At 41.1% G+C, this 17321-nt stretch overlaps 1 protein-coding gene across 1 annotated transcript in view; it reads left to right on the forward strand.

Annotated features, from left to right (window-relative positions):
• Window positions 1-15753, forward strand: part of LOC120522831 — a 33596-nt gene extending 17843 nt beyond the window's left edge. The window contains exons 4-6 of the mRNA XM_039743519.1: window positions 3597-3719; window positions 5127-5191; window positions 15353-15753. Coding sequence (XP_039599453.1) covers window positions 3597-3719; window positions 5127-5191; window positions 15353-15475 — 311 coding nt within the window. The 3' untranslated portion in view covers window positions 15476-15753. The remainder of the gene's footprint in view (window positions 1-3596; window positions 3720-5126; window positions 5192-15352) is intronic.
• The last annotated feature ends 1568 nt before the right edge of the window (window positions 15754-17321 follow it).

Below are 17321 nucleotides of genomic sequence, written 5' to 3' on the forward strand. Positions count from 1 at the left end.
CACAATATGCATGCAAGAGAGAAAATATTTCATATTGCTAAAATGCAATATTACAAACCATACGTTCCAATGTTTACTTTCTAAAATCTATTTGAACAGTGTTTCTCAAACTTTCTGTTATATAAGTGTCCGTGACACAGTGATGGTGGAGTCCCCCTTAATAAGTCAAAGACGAGTCAAGAAGGATCATCGGAGGAGAGACTGGCGGCAACACACTTGTGACCTCCTATCATTATAAACAATAGCACCTCATAACCCACCGACAGCAGTCCACGACCCACTTGTGACCCAGTGTTGAGAAACACTGTATTTGAGTATATTGTCTGTAGCCACTTCTTCTACTTCATCAAAGCTCTGCAAACGTCCTGGACCTGTAGTTAGCCCACTGCAGGGTACACTCATGCACACACCCAACTCTACCACCTTTTCTGCTCTAGGTGAAGTTGTAAATGGTACACCATTACCCACTTTGCTGTTAGTGGAATCATCACTACCAAACCTGTAGGTAGAAAGCTGGAGCTGGGACTCTGGACAGCAAAGTATGCAGCGTATGGATACAAAACAGTGAATTTACAGTTTGAGAATGTTATCTGTCAACTGGGAGGTGGTTGATTACTTATACCAAAGTCTATTTACAAGACTTTCTTAGAAAAATACACTGTGTGATGTTGCATACTTACTCTCCAGTAGCCATCATATAAACATAACCCTAAATTAGTTTCTCAAATCACATGGCCATTGTCTTTACTTGTGTGAATATTCATTAATAACTTTCATTTTAGATTGTTTCGTTAACATTTACTGCCTCCTCCAAATTTGAATTGCACTCGAAAAACACCCCACCTGCGTGCATTCCTTTCGTGGTGTAAGATTAGGGGGTTTAAGCATTTGTCTCACAGGGCCCTACTATTTCATTCTCACTGTCTTTTTAATGGTGTGTGTGTGTGTGTTTTGATCAACCCAATGACAAGTGAATTTACACCTGACTACTACAATTTCTCCCATATTGCAGTGCTCCACTGTGACGATGCGGGTTTCTGCTCCAGGTTCCCGTCTCCATTTCGGGAGCTCTTGAACCCGACATCGTTGGTAATGTAACCAAATGAGATGATCAGTGAGGACATTGCAAAAAACGTGCAAAAGTGCTTTTATTTACACAACCAAAATCACAATGTTCAAAATAAAGTGCAGTGCATCTCAAAGTCATTACATAAATAATCTATTAAAAGCTAGTGGAAAATGTGGAGGTTAAAAATCATATAAGTAGATCCTTTAAAAATAAGGTTAAAAACAATGGCTGAAAGCAATCCTTTTAAAACAAAGCCCGGTGCCTTCTTTCTGCTGGCGACTCCCCTGCTTCTCCCATCCAGGCTATGCACCAGGGAGTCACCCAACCTGCAGCTGGCCTTCCTCACTTGGCTGGTCTGGTGGCCTCCTGATCCCTGGCTTCATTCAGCCCTCCGCCAGACCGAGATTTGGCTTCCCACAATGGCCAAGATGGTGACGCTGGGGTTCCACTCCAAATCTCCGACTCCCACTGCCTTCGATGCGGCGAGTCAACCTTCTCCCGGTCACCCCTGCTCCTCTCAGGTGCTCAGCAGGATCGACCACTACCGTCGGTCCCCAGGTGTCGGCCAGACACCCCGCTAGGACTCGCCTCTCCCAGCTGTCTGTATACATCTGTGAGTCTGCGCTCCCTTCCTTCCTTCTACTTTCTTCCTTAACCTCCGTTCCCTTTTTCTTTTTTTTTCCTCCTCCACACTCGCGTTCCTATTATAGATAATGGGGACGTGGATCAGGTGTGGTGATTAGCAGCTCCTTGAATCAATTACGGATGCGGACGACTCCTCACCTGTGCACTTAAGCAAGGACCGCCCACAATCACAAAGTGCCCGCTCTGGCCACGCTACCACGCCCCCTCTTTAAGCCGCGAGTGTGGCGATTATATGTTTAAAAAACTGTCCTTTTCAATCTGAGCTGTGGACCCGCCGTACTACATTCACATTAGATGCATTAATGATTAGATCGCCTCATGTGAACATGCCTGGTTCTGTACTGAGACCACCCTTTCCAAAGAGTCCAGTTATTTCGCTCTGCGCTAGAGTGTGACTGGCGTGTTCACATCTACCTACACAAACTGAACTTTTGAGGAAAGATTAGAAAAAAATAAATAGATCAAATGAACTAAGTGTGATAACTCTCTGAAATTCACATTGTTGGCTATTTTGCAATTATAAAACATGAAATCCACTGAACAGGTTTTTTTTTTTGGTGGAAAAGAAAGAATATTACATCCTAAAGCGTTGATCACATTTTCTTGTTTACCTGCGTTCTCTTTCTCAGCTGTGTAAATCCCACACCACCCTGGTAAAATTAATTCTATTTACACCTCTCATTCACTTTGCCACAGAGTGGTGTAGTGCGTTTTTTATAACTGTGACATGTTGCCTATTTTCTATATAAAGACACCCCCATATGCACTATATTGCTGTGGTTTCTCTACACAAGAAAACTCAACCCTGGGAAGCCCACCCCAGTTACCTAGCAACCAGGAACCACCTTATCTAAGTTGAGGATGTGCACACTTCGGTTGATGTCTTGTTTTATTTTTTCCTTTTTTTCACTAAAGAAATTTATTTAAATGCCATAATTTCAATACTTCCAGACATAAACAAAACATCTTTCTCCCTGTGTAAACTGTACAAATTTCATTGGAAGCAAAACATAATTTATTTAGCCAATTTTTTGCAAAGTGAATCATTGAATTTGCTGCGAATTCAATTGTACATGAATCATTTCACTCAGGGCAGCACGGTGACGCAGTGGATAGCGCTGCTGCCTCGCAGTTAGGAGACCTGGGGTCGCTTCCCTGCGTGGAGTTTGCATGTTACAATACAATACAATACAATTTATTTTTGTATAGCCCAAAATCACACAAGGGCTTCAACAGGCCCTGCCTCTTGATAGCCCCCCAGCCTTGACTCTCTAAGAAGACAAGGAAAAACTCCTAAAAAAAAAAAACTCAGTAGGGAAATAATGGAAGAAACCTTGGGAAAGGCAGTTCAAAGAGAGACCCCTTTCCAGGCAGGTTGGGCGTGCAGTGGGTGTCAAAAAGAAGGGCGGTAAATACAATACAATACAATACACAGAACAGAACAAATCCTCAATACAGTATAAAAATAAAAATTTTAGAAGTACGTAGCAGAATTTAACAGTGGATGACATCACATGATAGGATTTGGATTTGTTTAGAGTCCTGGAGACCTCATCCAAGCTGCCTCCCCCATTTGGCCATTCCACAGCTGAAACAGCGCTGGGCCAGTCAATCCGATTGATGAAAGGACCTCTCAATGTTCTCCCCGTGTCTGCGTGGGTTTCCTCAATTCCTCCTAAATTGTCCCTAGTGTGTGGGTGGGTGTGTGTGCTGCGGTGGGCTGGCATCCTGCCCGGGGATTTGTTCCTGCCTTGCGCCCTGTACTGGCTGGGTTTGGCTCCAGCAGACCCCTGTGACCCTGTGTTAGGATATAGTGGGTTGGGTAATGACTGACTAACTGACTCATTTCACTCATCACTAATCTCAATCATGTCTTCAACAGGTCAACATTCGTCGTTCATCATTCGCCCAATGGTGCTCATTTTGGCCCTGAGCAACATTGTCCTATTGATCTTAGTTTTAATATGTGCAGTCCAGAGGAACAGCCAATGCCGCCAATATGCAGGTAAGAAAGAAATACAGTAATTCCATCATGTTTTTCTTTATATTTCCCAGTGTTTCATTATAACAAATGCTAAAGTAATGGTTTTTTAAACATCCAGTTTAACATTTTTGTTTACAAAAACACTCCAAAGTGATTGTTTCTTCTTCTTGTAATTCCTTGTATACCCATTTTCAATCCACTGGCCTGAAATGGGGAGACAACTATGTAGCCAGAAGCTTGACTGGTATCCAACAGGGTCGTCATTTATTTTCACCTATAGGTAGAGCCCGCATGTGCCTTCTTCAAAGACAGAAAGCTTCCTTTATCAGTTAAGAACATATTTCATCCATCCATCCATTATCCAACCCGCTATATCCTTACTACAGGGTCACGGGGGTCTGCTGGAGCCAATCCCAGCCAACACAGGGTGCAAGGCAGGAAACTAACCCCGGGCAGGGCGCTAGCCCACCGCAGGTTTACACACACACCAAGCACACACTAGGGACAATTTAGAATCGCCAATGCACCTAACCTGCATGTCTTTGGACTGTGGGAGGAAACCCACGCAGGGAGGACCTGACTGGTATCCATTAGCTGAATCCATCAGCCAGCAGTGAGGATGCTTAACTGAGTGGTCTGCCACCTGAGCTAATTTCTTGCTGGTGAAACCATTTATAATGACACACTGGCAAACATTTTTATTTCTTTTTTAATCACTCCCATCCTTTTCATTTTACATTGTGCAAGCAGCAGTAAAAAGGGTCTATCTGCAGACCCCCAGCACCAGACCCCTCTGTGGCTGCTGCAGCCACAGGACCCTGTGATGTCATTCGGGGTCCTGCAGGTGGAGGACTAAAGTGAGGAGTCTTTACTTAGGAGGGGTCTGCCACTGGAGGTAGGCAGTCAGTTTTATTGCATTTAAAGATATTTTCAGACACCACAAAGATTCAGCAGTTGACATTGCTGCCTCACGGTTCTTTAACCCCAGATCTGTTCCTGTCTGGGGCACCTCCTGTGAGGAGTGGATGTTCTTCTTCCCCGGAGGGCTCTGGTCCCATCTCACCATTCAGAAATATGTTGGTAGGTTAACTGGCGACTGTAAATCGGCAGAGTGTGAGGAGTTACCTATTTCCCACAGCTAATGGATGGAGTAAACAAACCCTAGATGAAATGCCAGGTCACTTCAGGGAAAACTGTCCACTGCCATATTCACTCATAGAGAATCAAAGCCAATCAAAACCTTTAGAATATGGGAGGAAAATGGAGCATCTGGATCAAATCCACAGGACCACAGAACTTTAAACAGGTGGTGATTTGTCCAAAGTTCAAGCTCAGGCTAAAAGCTGTGAAGCAGTACAAACAAGTGTGCCATCATGCCATCTTTGCAACCTTTTAAACTCTTCTTTAATCTGATGACTTTATCCACAGGTAATGCTGATGGAACAGCTGAAACAGTCCAACAGAACTCAATCACGAATCAAGAAAGCACTGAGGTATTCATTTCAAATAAAGTTTAAAATAATAATAACATGGATGGAAAAATGAGTTGGTTTGGCTCAGACTACTTTAAATGAATCTATTTAAACTAAACATATGTTTCTTTCAAGTCTAACTTTATAAGATATAGATGACTTTCTTTTTGTATGATCTTGTTTGCAATTTCCTTTTTGTTTTTTGAGAAATTATTTTTTGCAGGGTGACACAGCATTAAGTGCTTCTGTCCCACAGATCAAGCATCCTGAGTTTGAATCTTGCGGCTACTTGTTGTTTGTGTTGAGTCTGAACATTCTCCCTATGCCTATGTGAGTTTCTTTCGTCATCCTCAAAGAAGAACTGGTTAATATAATTGACAATTCTAAATTGGTCGTATCTGGGTATTAGAACATTACAGAAGTTGTGATAGAGCCAACAACCTCATCCATCCTATTCATGGAGATCGTTGTTGCAGAGCCATTGTTATATATGAAATTCCAACTGGGTCGTTCTTTATTTTCACCTATAGGTGGAGCCCGCATTTGACTTCTTCAAAGACAGAAAGCTTCCTTTATCAGTTAAGTTCATTTATGGAACACATTTCATCCATCCATCCATTATTCAACCCGCTATATTCTAACTATAGGGTCACAGGTGTCTGCTGGAGCCAATCCCATCTAACACAGGGTGCAAGGCAGGAAACAAACCCCGGGCAGGGTGCCAGCCCACTACAGGGCACACACACCCACACACCAAGCACACACTTGGGACAATTTAGGATCACCAATGCACCTAACCTGCATGTCTTTGGACTGTGGGAGGAAGCCCACGCAGACAACATGCAAATTCCACACAGAGAGGACCCGGGAATCGAACCAGGGTCTCCTAACTGCAAGGCAGCAGCGCTACCCACTGCGCCACTGTGCTGCCCAGAACACATTTCAATATATTTTAATTTTCACCAATCAGTTTTAGAGAAATGGGATACTCCAGAAACTCTGAATTAAGTACTATGTTAAGGTCCCAAATTAGTTAAACATACTAAAAGTCCTAAGAAATAAGTCTTCCCTTATGTAAATTGTTATCACAGAACAAAGCACAAAGTTTAATATTATGTATGATTTAGTTTTCCAATCCAAAATGTGCTGGTACAAATAAAGTCAGGGTGTCCCAGCTTAACAGGCAGGAGGTTTCAAGCCCTTTTTTTCTTTTCTCTACAATTCCTCCTGTTTGCTCTATCAGAACAACTTTTTAACATCATTCTAAAAGTTACCAGATTTATCCTAGGTCTTTGATCAAAAATATAGTTTAAAATTTAGTTTATTTTCATTTTAACATTTTCAAAAATGTTGTGGAGTCAATGGAGGCTCTGATAGGGGCTCTTGAGAGACTGAGTGAGGAGTCTGAGTGTCTGGGCTTACTGTACGTGTGTCCTGATAAAAACCAACATCCAGGCCTTTAATGACCTCTTGGGCACGGCCATCAGCAGTGTGTCTGTCTGCGGAGCGAGTGTCGACCTTGCTGAGAGGTTTACTTACATCGGCAGTGACGTTCATGTGTCTGGTGACTCTTCCTATGAAGTCAGTAGATGGATTGGGAGAGCATGGGGGGTCATGAGGTCGCTGGAAAAGGGTGTGTGGCGCTCCCCATATCTATGCAAAAGGATGAAGGGCCAAGTCTTTAGAGTCCTGGTGCTTCCTGTCTTGCTATATGGTTGCGAGACATGGACGCTATCCAGTGACCTGAGGCGAAGACTGGACTCCTTCAGTACTGTGTCTCTTTGGAGAGTTCTTGGGTACCGCTGGTTTAACTTTGTGTTGCTCATGGAGTCGCAAATGAGGGACAATACCTGCATTGTGAGGGAGTGTCAGTTACAGCACTATGGCCATGTGGCGTGATTCCATTCCATTGTTGAGGACCTGAGTGGCTGGAGTAGGCCAAGGGGTCGCCCACATAACACCTGGCTGCAGCAGCTAAAGGGTAATTTCTGAAGGGTTGTACTGGACCACGTGTCTGCCTGAGGGGGTTGCCAACCAGGATCCCGAGCTGGTGGGTGCGGCAACACGCTGTACCAGTGCATGCTCCCCAACCTGACCTGACCTGATTGTCAAAAATAACATTAAGTTGAGATTTGCAAGTCCTTAAAGTTATACTCTCCCCCACACTACCTGATCACTTATTCCATGTGTCTATGGATTTTTGAGTGAAGAAAAACTTCCTAATGTTTGTGACAAATCTGCCCTTAACAAGTTTCCAACTATGTTCCAGTTTTCTAGTTGCAAAATTTATTTCAACAACTGGGATCCTCTCTACTAATTCTCTTCATAAAATGAAACATTTCAATCTCTGTTTGTTTGAAATGAAAAGGTTCAACTCCTTCAGTATCTCCTCACGGCTCAAAGAGTCCCAGAATCAGACTAATCAACAGTAACAATACATAAAGTTGTTTTGCCTGCCTAGGATGGGGTCATCCCTGATGGAGGATCGCAGGAGTCATGAGAAAGAGGGGTCCTTTCATTGGATTAGTGCTGTTTCGGCTGTGGAATGGCCAAATGGGGGAGGCCGCTTGATGAATGAGGCCTCCAGGACTCCGAACAAATCAAAATCATATTATGTGATATCATCTACTGTTAAATTCTATTCTGTACTTCTAAAATGTTTATTTTTATACTGTATTGAGGATTTGTTCTGTTTTGTGTATTGTATTGACCCCCTTCTTTTTGACACCCACTGCACGCCCAATCTACCTGGAAAGGGGTCTCTCTCTTTGAACTGCCTTTTCCAAGGTTTCTTCCATTTTTTTCACCCTACAAGGGTTTCTTTTGGGAGTTTTTGGGAGGCAGGGCCTGTTAAATCCCATTGCGGCACTTCTTGTGTAATTTTGGGCTATACAAAAAATAAATTGTATTGTATTGTATCTTCTTTGGACTTTCTCTAGTGCTGCTATGATTTTTTTGTAATAACGAAGACCCAAACTGAACACAGTACTCTAGATGTGGCCTTTCTTGTGCATAATACAGTATAACTTAAGCAAACAATTCAGTGATTCAAATCATTTTGGTGAACTGAACAAAATGAATTGGATCACTAAAAAGAATCATTTTGCACATCGCTATTACATATAACATAACATGTTGTTACTAACATAAAAAGGCAGTTTACAGCAGTGTCCAATTTCCCTATCGTAAACAGAGCACTTTAATGCACACATATTGCAATAAGGGCACCTAGCAAGAAAGGAGCTGCTTTTGTTAACCATAAGCAGTTGAATTCTATTAACATGTAAGTTATCAGTGAGGCCAAGATGAGGCTAACGATCATCAAGACAGCTCTACCATAATGCCACTTAAAAAAGCTTCTGCACACACACACGTTATCGGCAATATACAAATAACCCAATTGTGCTCCACTCACTTAGAATCTGGAACCAATGTAGAAAGCATTTTAAGACGGAGAAGCTTCTATCTGTGACACCCCTGCAAGAGAACCACTTCTTTCAACCTTCACAGACATATGCAGTTTTTAATATCTGGACAAAGTTTGGAATTAACTTGCTTAGAGATCTTTATATAGACAACGTCTTTGCATCCTATGAACAATTACATTCCAAATTTAACATTCCAGCTACACATTTATTTCACTATCGTCAAATCAGAAACTTTGTTAAACAAAACCTTCCAGATTTTCCTCATCTTGCACCCTCATCCATGCTGGAAAAAATATTGCTCAATCTCAAGGACTTAGACTCCATCTCTACAATATATAAAATCATTTTACAATCCCTCCCTTTCAAAGATCCAAGAGGACACTGGGAAAAAGATCTCTCAATTAATATATCAGAAAAGGAGTGGAAAGTAGCAATGCAGAGAATTCACTCGAGCTCCATATGCGCAAAGCATACAATTATACAACTCAAAATTATATATCGAGCACATCTGTCTCGACTAAAACTCACCAAAAAGTATCCAGGACATGATCCAACCTGCGAACGTTGCAACCAAGTCCCAGCCTCACTAGGTCACATGTTCTGGGCCTGCACCAAATTAACATTATTCTGGACAAACATTTTTAATTACCTCTCAGACAGCCTTGGACTCACAATCCCTCCTAACCCATTAACAGCTGTGTTTGGGGTTCTTCCAGAGGGCTTAAAGTGGAGAAGGACAAACAAATTGTGATTGCATTCACTACACTCTTGGCACGCAGACTTATTCTGATAAACTGGAAGAACCCAAACTCTCCTCTTTTAAGTCAGTGGGAAACTGATGTGTTATATTATTTGAAGTTGGAAAAAATCAAATACTCAGAGGATCCGTACAGACTTTTTTCAAAACATGGCAGGATCTAATCAGTAATATTTTAAAATAAGTTCATGAAGCACAGAGAATTTATTAATTTACAAGCCTTAAATTTTACACCGTTTGGCTTGCTCTCTCTCTCTCTCAGGGGTGGGGATCGATCTGTTCTTAACATAATTCTTTTTTTTGTAAAAATTTGATTGCTATGTATAGATTGTAATAAAATTAATAAAAATAAAAAAAAATATGCAGACTTGGATACCAAGAAAGTATGGCGTCAACCTATACACTGATGTCACGCACTTTCACGATAATTCCTTATTGTGCCAACTGTACAGCAAAATGATGGCGCTAGTGCAAAACAAATTGGCATTAATAACAATATTAATAATTAAAATATTTTAAATAAATTTGTAAAGCCTAAAATCCATCCATCCATCCATTTTCTAACCCGCTGAATCCAAATACAGGGTCACGGGGGTCTGCTGGAGCCAATCCCAGCCAACACAGGGCACAAGGCAGGAACCAATCCTGGGCAGGGTGCCAACCCACCACAGGACACACACACAAACACATCCACACACCAAGCACACACTAGGGCCAATTGAGAATCGCCAATCCACCTAACCTGCATGTCTTTGGATTGTGGGAGGAAACCGGAGCACCCGGAGGAAACCCACGCAGACACGGGGAGAACATGCAAACTCCACGCAGGGAGGACCCGGGAAGCGAACCCAGGTCACCTTAATGCGAGGCAACAGCGCCACCGTGCCGCCCCCTAAAATAATATTTACTTTTGAAATCTACATATTTCAGGTTCCCAGGATAATAGAAGAAAGACTAAAAAAAATAATAATACAGGGAGGTCCAGATCTAATTATGCAGATCCAGATCGTCTGGATGACTTTGATTTATGCGGGGATGATTCCAGTTTGGCACAAAGACGATTCTGCATGTCGTCAGTTCGCACACTTCTCGATGGTCAGGGATTTTTCGGGTGATTTTCTACGTAATAAACTTAATAAGTTAGAGCATAATCAAAATTGGATAATTAGATCTGGACCACCCTATAGAAAAATATATACATACCAGTATTTATGAACACAAGCTGCAAACTGAAAAAGACAACTGCTTTTTGTTACACATTTTACCCTCGATTTAGTCATTATTGACTCAGTCCTCATCTCTGACCTCCAAGTACTTGATCTGGGTGTTTCCGATCACCCAATAGATTTATCTACATATTCACTATACTCTAAACCACAGCACTGTATCCGCTCCAGGAACTTGAAAAAAAATACATTTGACTAATTTAAATGCTGACATTAAGAACTTTTCTATTGCTCCACACCTTTCTTCCATCAATGGATTAGTCGATTATTACAACAGTGGGCTTCAGAACATCCTTGAGACGCATGCCCCAGTTAAATCACAAATGGTCTCTTTTGTAAAATGTGCCCTGTGATTTACAAGTGAGCTTTGACGGGAGCCCTTGAGAAAGGCCCTTAACCTGCAATTGCTCCGTCCTGGGTATGATGTTAATCTGCATCCAGCACTGCATGTAAGCCCTCCAACCTGCAAGAAAAAATCTGGCAGTTTGTGGCAGAATTGGCACTCCAGCCACCATAAAAAAACCTCACATTGGGTCCATTCCATCTGAACTAGTGTGGTGCTGAGGTGTCACCCATCGCATGGCTACACTGGGGTCCTAATCTGGGATCCTGAGTTGGTTTGTCATGTGGCCGGTGTGGCAATGCGCTGTTTCAGCGAGTGCTCCTAACCTCTGTCTCTCTCTCTCTTACACAAAAAGTAAATCCACAACATAATGTATTTAATTCAGCACTTAAGACAATATCATTATTTCCACCAGAGGGCACCAAACCTCTTATAAAAGAGGTTTTCTGACAGTTACCAAGCAAGATGCAACTGAGCATGGCAAAGTAAAAAATAAAATAAATGACTGTACTTTACTGCTGTTTTATTTTAATGCTAATTGTTTATAGCTCTTCTGCAAAACAAAAGAAGCCAAATGGACTGCAAAGACTTCAGGTCTGGATTTGCTTTAGCTGATTTTGCCAAGGAGTCTGTACTTCAGTAAGCTGGACTGAGGTGTGGAATCGCAGATTCTTCACAGGGTGACTCTTTGGGATATCATTTTATAGTTTTCCATTGCTTTTCATCTCTGAATTAGCTAATCTAATAAGTGCTTGAGTTAAAAAAATAATAATAACCTACAAAAATATATATACCTTAAGCTTCCTTAAGCTGAAAAGCACCAAAACTGAAGCTCTTTTAATTGCTACTTCGTTCCTCGGCAAATTGTATTTTCTTTTCTCATCATGCCATTACTTTCTCCCCCTCTGTTACAAATTTGAGTTTCAAGTTAGACTCCCATCTGTCATTTGATACACATCACATTTGGTCCATCACCTCTGTAAAATTGTATTCCTTTAAACTCCGTCCTTGCCTCTCCTTTTGTTATGCTGGAAAGCTGTCTGGATTATTGTAATGCACACCTCATCGAGATATCCAACAAGAGCCTTCAAAAGCTCCAACAAATCCAAGATAGTGCTGCAAGGATCGTGATGAGGGTGCGGAAATATGAACATATTTCACCAATCCTTCGGTCATTTCATTGGCTCCCTATTCACCTCCGTATTGAGTACAAACTCTGTCTGCTCACTCATCAGTATATTCATGGAAATGCTCGTCAATATCTTAAGGAACTCCTTATATTACAATCTACTACAATAAACCTCTGTTTTCCAAATACCTACCGCCTTCGACCCACTATGACCAAACTTCATACAATGGGTGACTGAGCCTTTGCAGTCGCTGCTCCACGACTCTCGAATGGCCTACCAGAGAACCGGAGAACACAGCAGATTGTGGGATCTTCTGAAAAACAGTTAAAGACTTTTCCATTTAGGAAAGCTTATGAACAAGAATGCCACTAATTATTGTTGTGTTATCTCTATTTTTATCTGGTTTTGTCTTTGTTAATTTTTTATGTAGCACATTGAGATTTACTACTAATTTAAAGTGCCCTATAAATAAAATGAATTATTATTATTATTATACCTTCCAACCACTGTCAAAAACCCCCACTGTTCCTGTGTGGTGCTGAGTTGTTGCCCACTGCTCTCGGGTGCCAGTGCAGCTGGTTCTTCTTGTGGTGGGTACAACAACTTGTTATCAGCATGTGCTCCCCACCTCCCTCTCTGTCTTAGCATTGGCAGCGGCATTCGGTTTCATTTGACTCCTATTGCAGTCTCACACTCTTGCTTAATATTTTGAAACCTTGATCTTCCTAACCCTCTGCCAGCCTTTTTTCAGTTTGCTAAACAATAATTGTACTTTTAGAGATACGAGGGACGTTCACAAAGTTTCCACACTTTTATATTTTCGTTGGAAACGATGAAGGTGGGAGGAGTAGTAATTGGGCATTAAAAAGTTGGTACGACGCTTCTTCACAAATGAAGGTGATTATGTAGAAAAGTGATGTAATTATTTTAATAGTTTTTGAACGTCTCTCGTATGTTCAAGATGCTTTCTTGTAGTACATTTTAAAGATGCCACCCGCATTTCATAACAGGCAATCCATCTGAAGCTAAGCATGTTTGGGCCCGGCTGCTGCTGACAGAGCTGTTGGGGAGGACATCAGGTGGTGCTTACCCTGTGGTCTGTGTGTGGACCCCATTAACCCAGTGCAGTGACAGGGGCACTGTGCTGTTAAAACTGGTGCGGTCCTTTGGTTGAGACGTTAACTATCCATGGTCATCAAAGATCCCTGGGCACCTTGCGAAAAGAGTAGGGTGTTCCCTGATATCCTATCTAAATTGCCTGCCATGCCCTGGTCATCCTGGACCCCTAAACTCCGCCTGTATCTTCTTGGCTATCTATCTTCCTCACCCTTTCAGCATTCTGTTGTGGTGAGCATGCCATTGCATTATCCAGGTAGATGTTAAATTGACAGTGGCTGAAGTGGCCAAACGCTGCCTGTGAGCTGCACTTTCAGTGCTATAATATAATTAATTGTGATTACAGTGGTACCTTGAGATACGAGTGCCCCAAAGTACGAGTTTTTTGAGATACAAGCCGTCAGTAGGTCGATTTTTTGCCTTGAGTTACGAGCCAAAATTCGAAATATGAGCCATCAAAGAATTTGTCACCGCTCATTCCGAGGAACTGACGATGGAAGAGTCGATGGAACTACAGACGCAGCAAAATGCGGAGGTTCTGCAGTATATTGGTATCGCAGAGGAGGTTACCTCTTAAAGTGAGATAAATGAAGTGTTTGCAATGTGGGAAAAAGTTTGGAACTTTAAAGAAAACAAAACACCCTGAAAAAGTTACAACTGATCGTGCAGCGGCGCTATTTAATGACATTTGCCTAACTCATTTCAGAAACATTCTAAAGGGGAGGACAAACAAAGCTCCTTGGACAGGTTTCTATTGAAACACCCTGTGATTGAAAGTGACGACAGCGTGGCAAAAAAGAAAAAAACTAGTGAAGAAGAAAATTAAGTTAAGCAAAAGTGAAGTGAAAGAAAAAAACATTACAATACGCTAATCGGCTTCGTCAACATCTGTTTATTTCTTTAGATTCTCCTTTATGTATTAGATTTTATTTTGTTTGTATACAATATTTGTTCATTATAAATACATTTTTCTTATGTTGAAAACATTTAACAAAAAATTGGAGTGGTTTTTTGGGGGCTGGCACAAATTAATCTCATTTCAATTAATTTCAGTGGGGAAAATTGATTTGAGATACGAGCATTTTGACTTACGAGCTCGGTCACGGAACAAATTCAACTCGTATCTCAAGGTACCACTGTATTACTTTATGCTTTTATTATACAGGTCGGCCTTTGCAATTTGTCGGTCTACAGTTTGTGGATCTGCCTGTGTGAGGGTTTGACCTTCAATAATTAAATGAAAATTATCTGGCGAGTTTTGCAATCTATTGCTGAAAACCGCAGACAATACCGTAGCATTGCTGCTTAAATGACCAGCAAATCCAAGCAATCCTACAGTAAGAGTACAGCGTCATTGGGTAGCTTTGGCGGTTGTCACGTGGGCTGCTGGGTAAAACAAGATGTCGGCACTAGCTTTAACACTGAGTCATACGAAGCATGATAGCAGCAGGTGGTGTCTTTTTGTATCAGTGGTTCACTGCACAACTGGATTACGATGACATATTAGTTTTCTGTGGATTTATGTTCTTGTCCTGTGCCCGCTTGTTCATGTGATTTCGTCATGGTTGGAAATGTCTTTTTCTACAAATCTTCACTTACATCAGCATCATGGTAGGTCCCTAAGACTTTACATAATTTTCAGAGGGCATTTCATTTTATAACTTCACCACCATTATCTGCGAAACTGGACTGTGTCGTGAGTGTTTATCATTTTGTGTGTTTGTGTGAATTTATTTTGTTTTGTATCTGTAATATCAATCATTTCCATTATTTCCTACCCTAAATATACACATAATTGCATTATAATAAGCTAAAGTTTGTAAAAAGTTAGTTTACTAAAGATCTGATTAACTACATACTTTGTCTCAGCAGCCAGCCTCACACACATGATTTGCTTTTTGCATCTTATTAAGTACAATAAACCTCGAATATACAGTAATAATGGGCCTAAAATATATTTGCAAAAATTGATATTTGCGGGGGTCAGAACCCCTAACCCTGCAAATTGTAAGTGATAACTGTAATTAACAAGCCGGGTTCTTTTCATTACTTTTTCTTTGCGGCATAAAAAATAGGGAAACAAACAATGATGTTCACACAATCAGCCAAGAAGTTGAGCAAAACTGAGTATCAGCAACATAAAAAATGAATTCATATATATTTGCTTTTTTTGTTTTTGTAGATCGTGGAAGTAAGCTACGCTGCTTTGAACCTGAGTCATAACAAAGGCAAACCAAGACAAAAGAAACAAGACTCGACTTACGCCACTCTTAGGAACCCACAGAGCCACGGAGACCTTTGGTAATATCCTATCAAAAAAGAGAGCAACACATAAGCATCCATCTGTTTTCTGAACTAAAATACGAGGAGCCTGGATATATCAGGTTCAAGACAGGAATCAACCCTACATAGTGTGCTTGTTCATCACACAGAATGCCAAAATTCACTGTACTGAAAACAAACCTACTGTACCTGAAACAACTGCAACTGTCAGCTGGTTCTCAATTGATCTGAATTGTTTTTGCTATCTGTGATTTGATATTCTCTTCAATTCTTTAGATAGATAAATAGGAAATGCACTATATCATAAATAGGTAGGTGTAAAAGATTGAATAATAGATTGATAGATAGATATATAGATAGATAGATATTAAAGGCACTATATAAAATAAATAGATAGATAGATAGATAGATAGATAGATAGATAGATAGATAGATAGAAATGGCACGATATAATAGATAGATAGATAGATAGATAGATAGATAGATAGATAGATAGATAGATATGAAAGGCAATATATAACAGATAGATAGATATGAAAGGCACTATATAATAGATAGATAGATAGATAGATAGATAGATAGATAGATAACAAGATCAGTTCCAGTCCCAGTGAGGCTATAAAGGACCCCCTTTAGTGTTTCTTGACACACTTCTGCTGAATAATTCCTTTGCTGAAAGTCCTCAGTGTTGGTGTGCCAGAGAGATGATGTGCAGCATTGTTCATAATGTCACTCAGTTTTGATTTCATTCTCTTTTGCTATGACCTCCTTTGGGGTCCATAGTGCATCCTATAACTGAGACTGCCCTTTTAATGAGTTTGTTGATTCTGTGGGCCTCTCTTAAGGTGATGTTACCCGCCCAACACACCACAGCATTGAAACTTGCACTGGCCATCACAGAGTTGTAGAAGATTTGAAGGATGTCATTTTCCACATTCATTGAACACAATCTCCTATGGAAAAAATATCCTGCTCTTCCCTTTCTTATACAGTTCCTCTGTGTTCCAAGACCAGTCCAACCTGTTGGACCTCTAAGTACCCGTAGCATTGCGCCACCTCCATAGCCGCTCCTTCAATAGTGACCAGACACAGAGGCTCTTTGTTGCAGTGAAAGTCAATAAGCAGTTCCTTGGTTTTGCTGATGTTAAGTTGCAGACAATATTCAAAGTTCTCCACCTGACTCCGATGCTCTGTCTCATTACCCTTGTTAATATACCCCATTAGTCCCAAATCACTTGAGAATGTTTGCAAATGACATGACCTGCTGTTATATTTATAGCTGGAGGTGTACAAAGTGAAGAATAAATCAGAGGGGTCTGCTCCTTGTGGTGCTCCAGTGTTGTTCACACAGTCCTCAAGTCTTACAAACTGCAGTCTGACTGACAGACAGTCCATTATCCAGGACACCACAGCCTCATCCACTTGTATAATCCAGAGGATACCCCATAACAAACATGGCTGGATGATATGGAAGACACTGGAGACATCAAAGCACATCATCCTCTCAGTGCCGCCAGCTTTATCCAGCCTTGAGGAGCAGACAGATCATTGCATCTTCTACTCCATTCTTTTGTTCAATAAGCAAAGTGCAGTGAGCTGAATTTGTCTTTCATGAGAGGACTCATATAGCTGTGGAGCAGCCTCTTGGAGGTCTTCATGATGTAAGATGTAAGTGCCAGTGGTCCGTAGCCCTCCTTACAATGCAGGATGTTTTCCCACAGTAGCTGCACTTTTTTAAGCCAAAGTGACAGACTGCACAGGTGATGTCTTTTGTAAATGTTAGTTATTTGCTTTCTGCAACACTTTAGTTATCAAACTGAAAGAAGCTATTAATCATATTTAATAATCTGCATTTTATCAATTGTATT

The sequence above is a fragment of the Polypterus senegalus genome, chromosome 2, assembly GCF_016835505.1.
Source record: "Polypterus senegalus isolate Bchr_013 chromosome 2, ASM1683550v1, whole genome shotgun sequence".
Lineage (NCBI taxonomy): Eukaryota > Metazoa > Chordata > Cladistia > Polypteriformes > Polypteridae > Polypterus > Polypterus senegalus.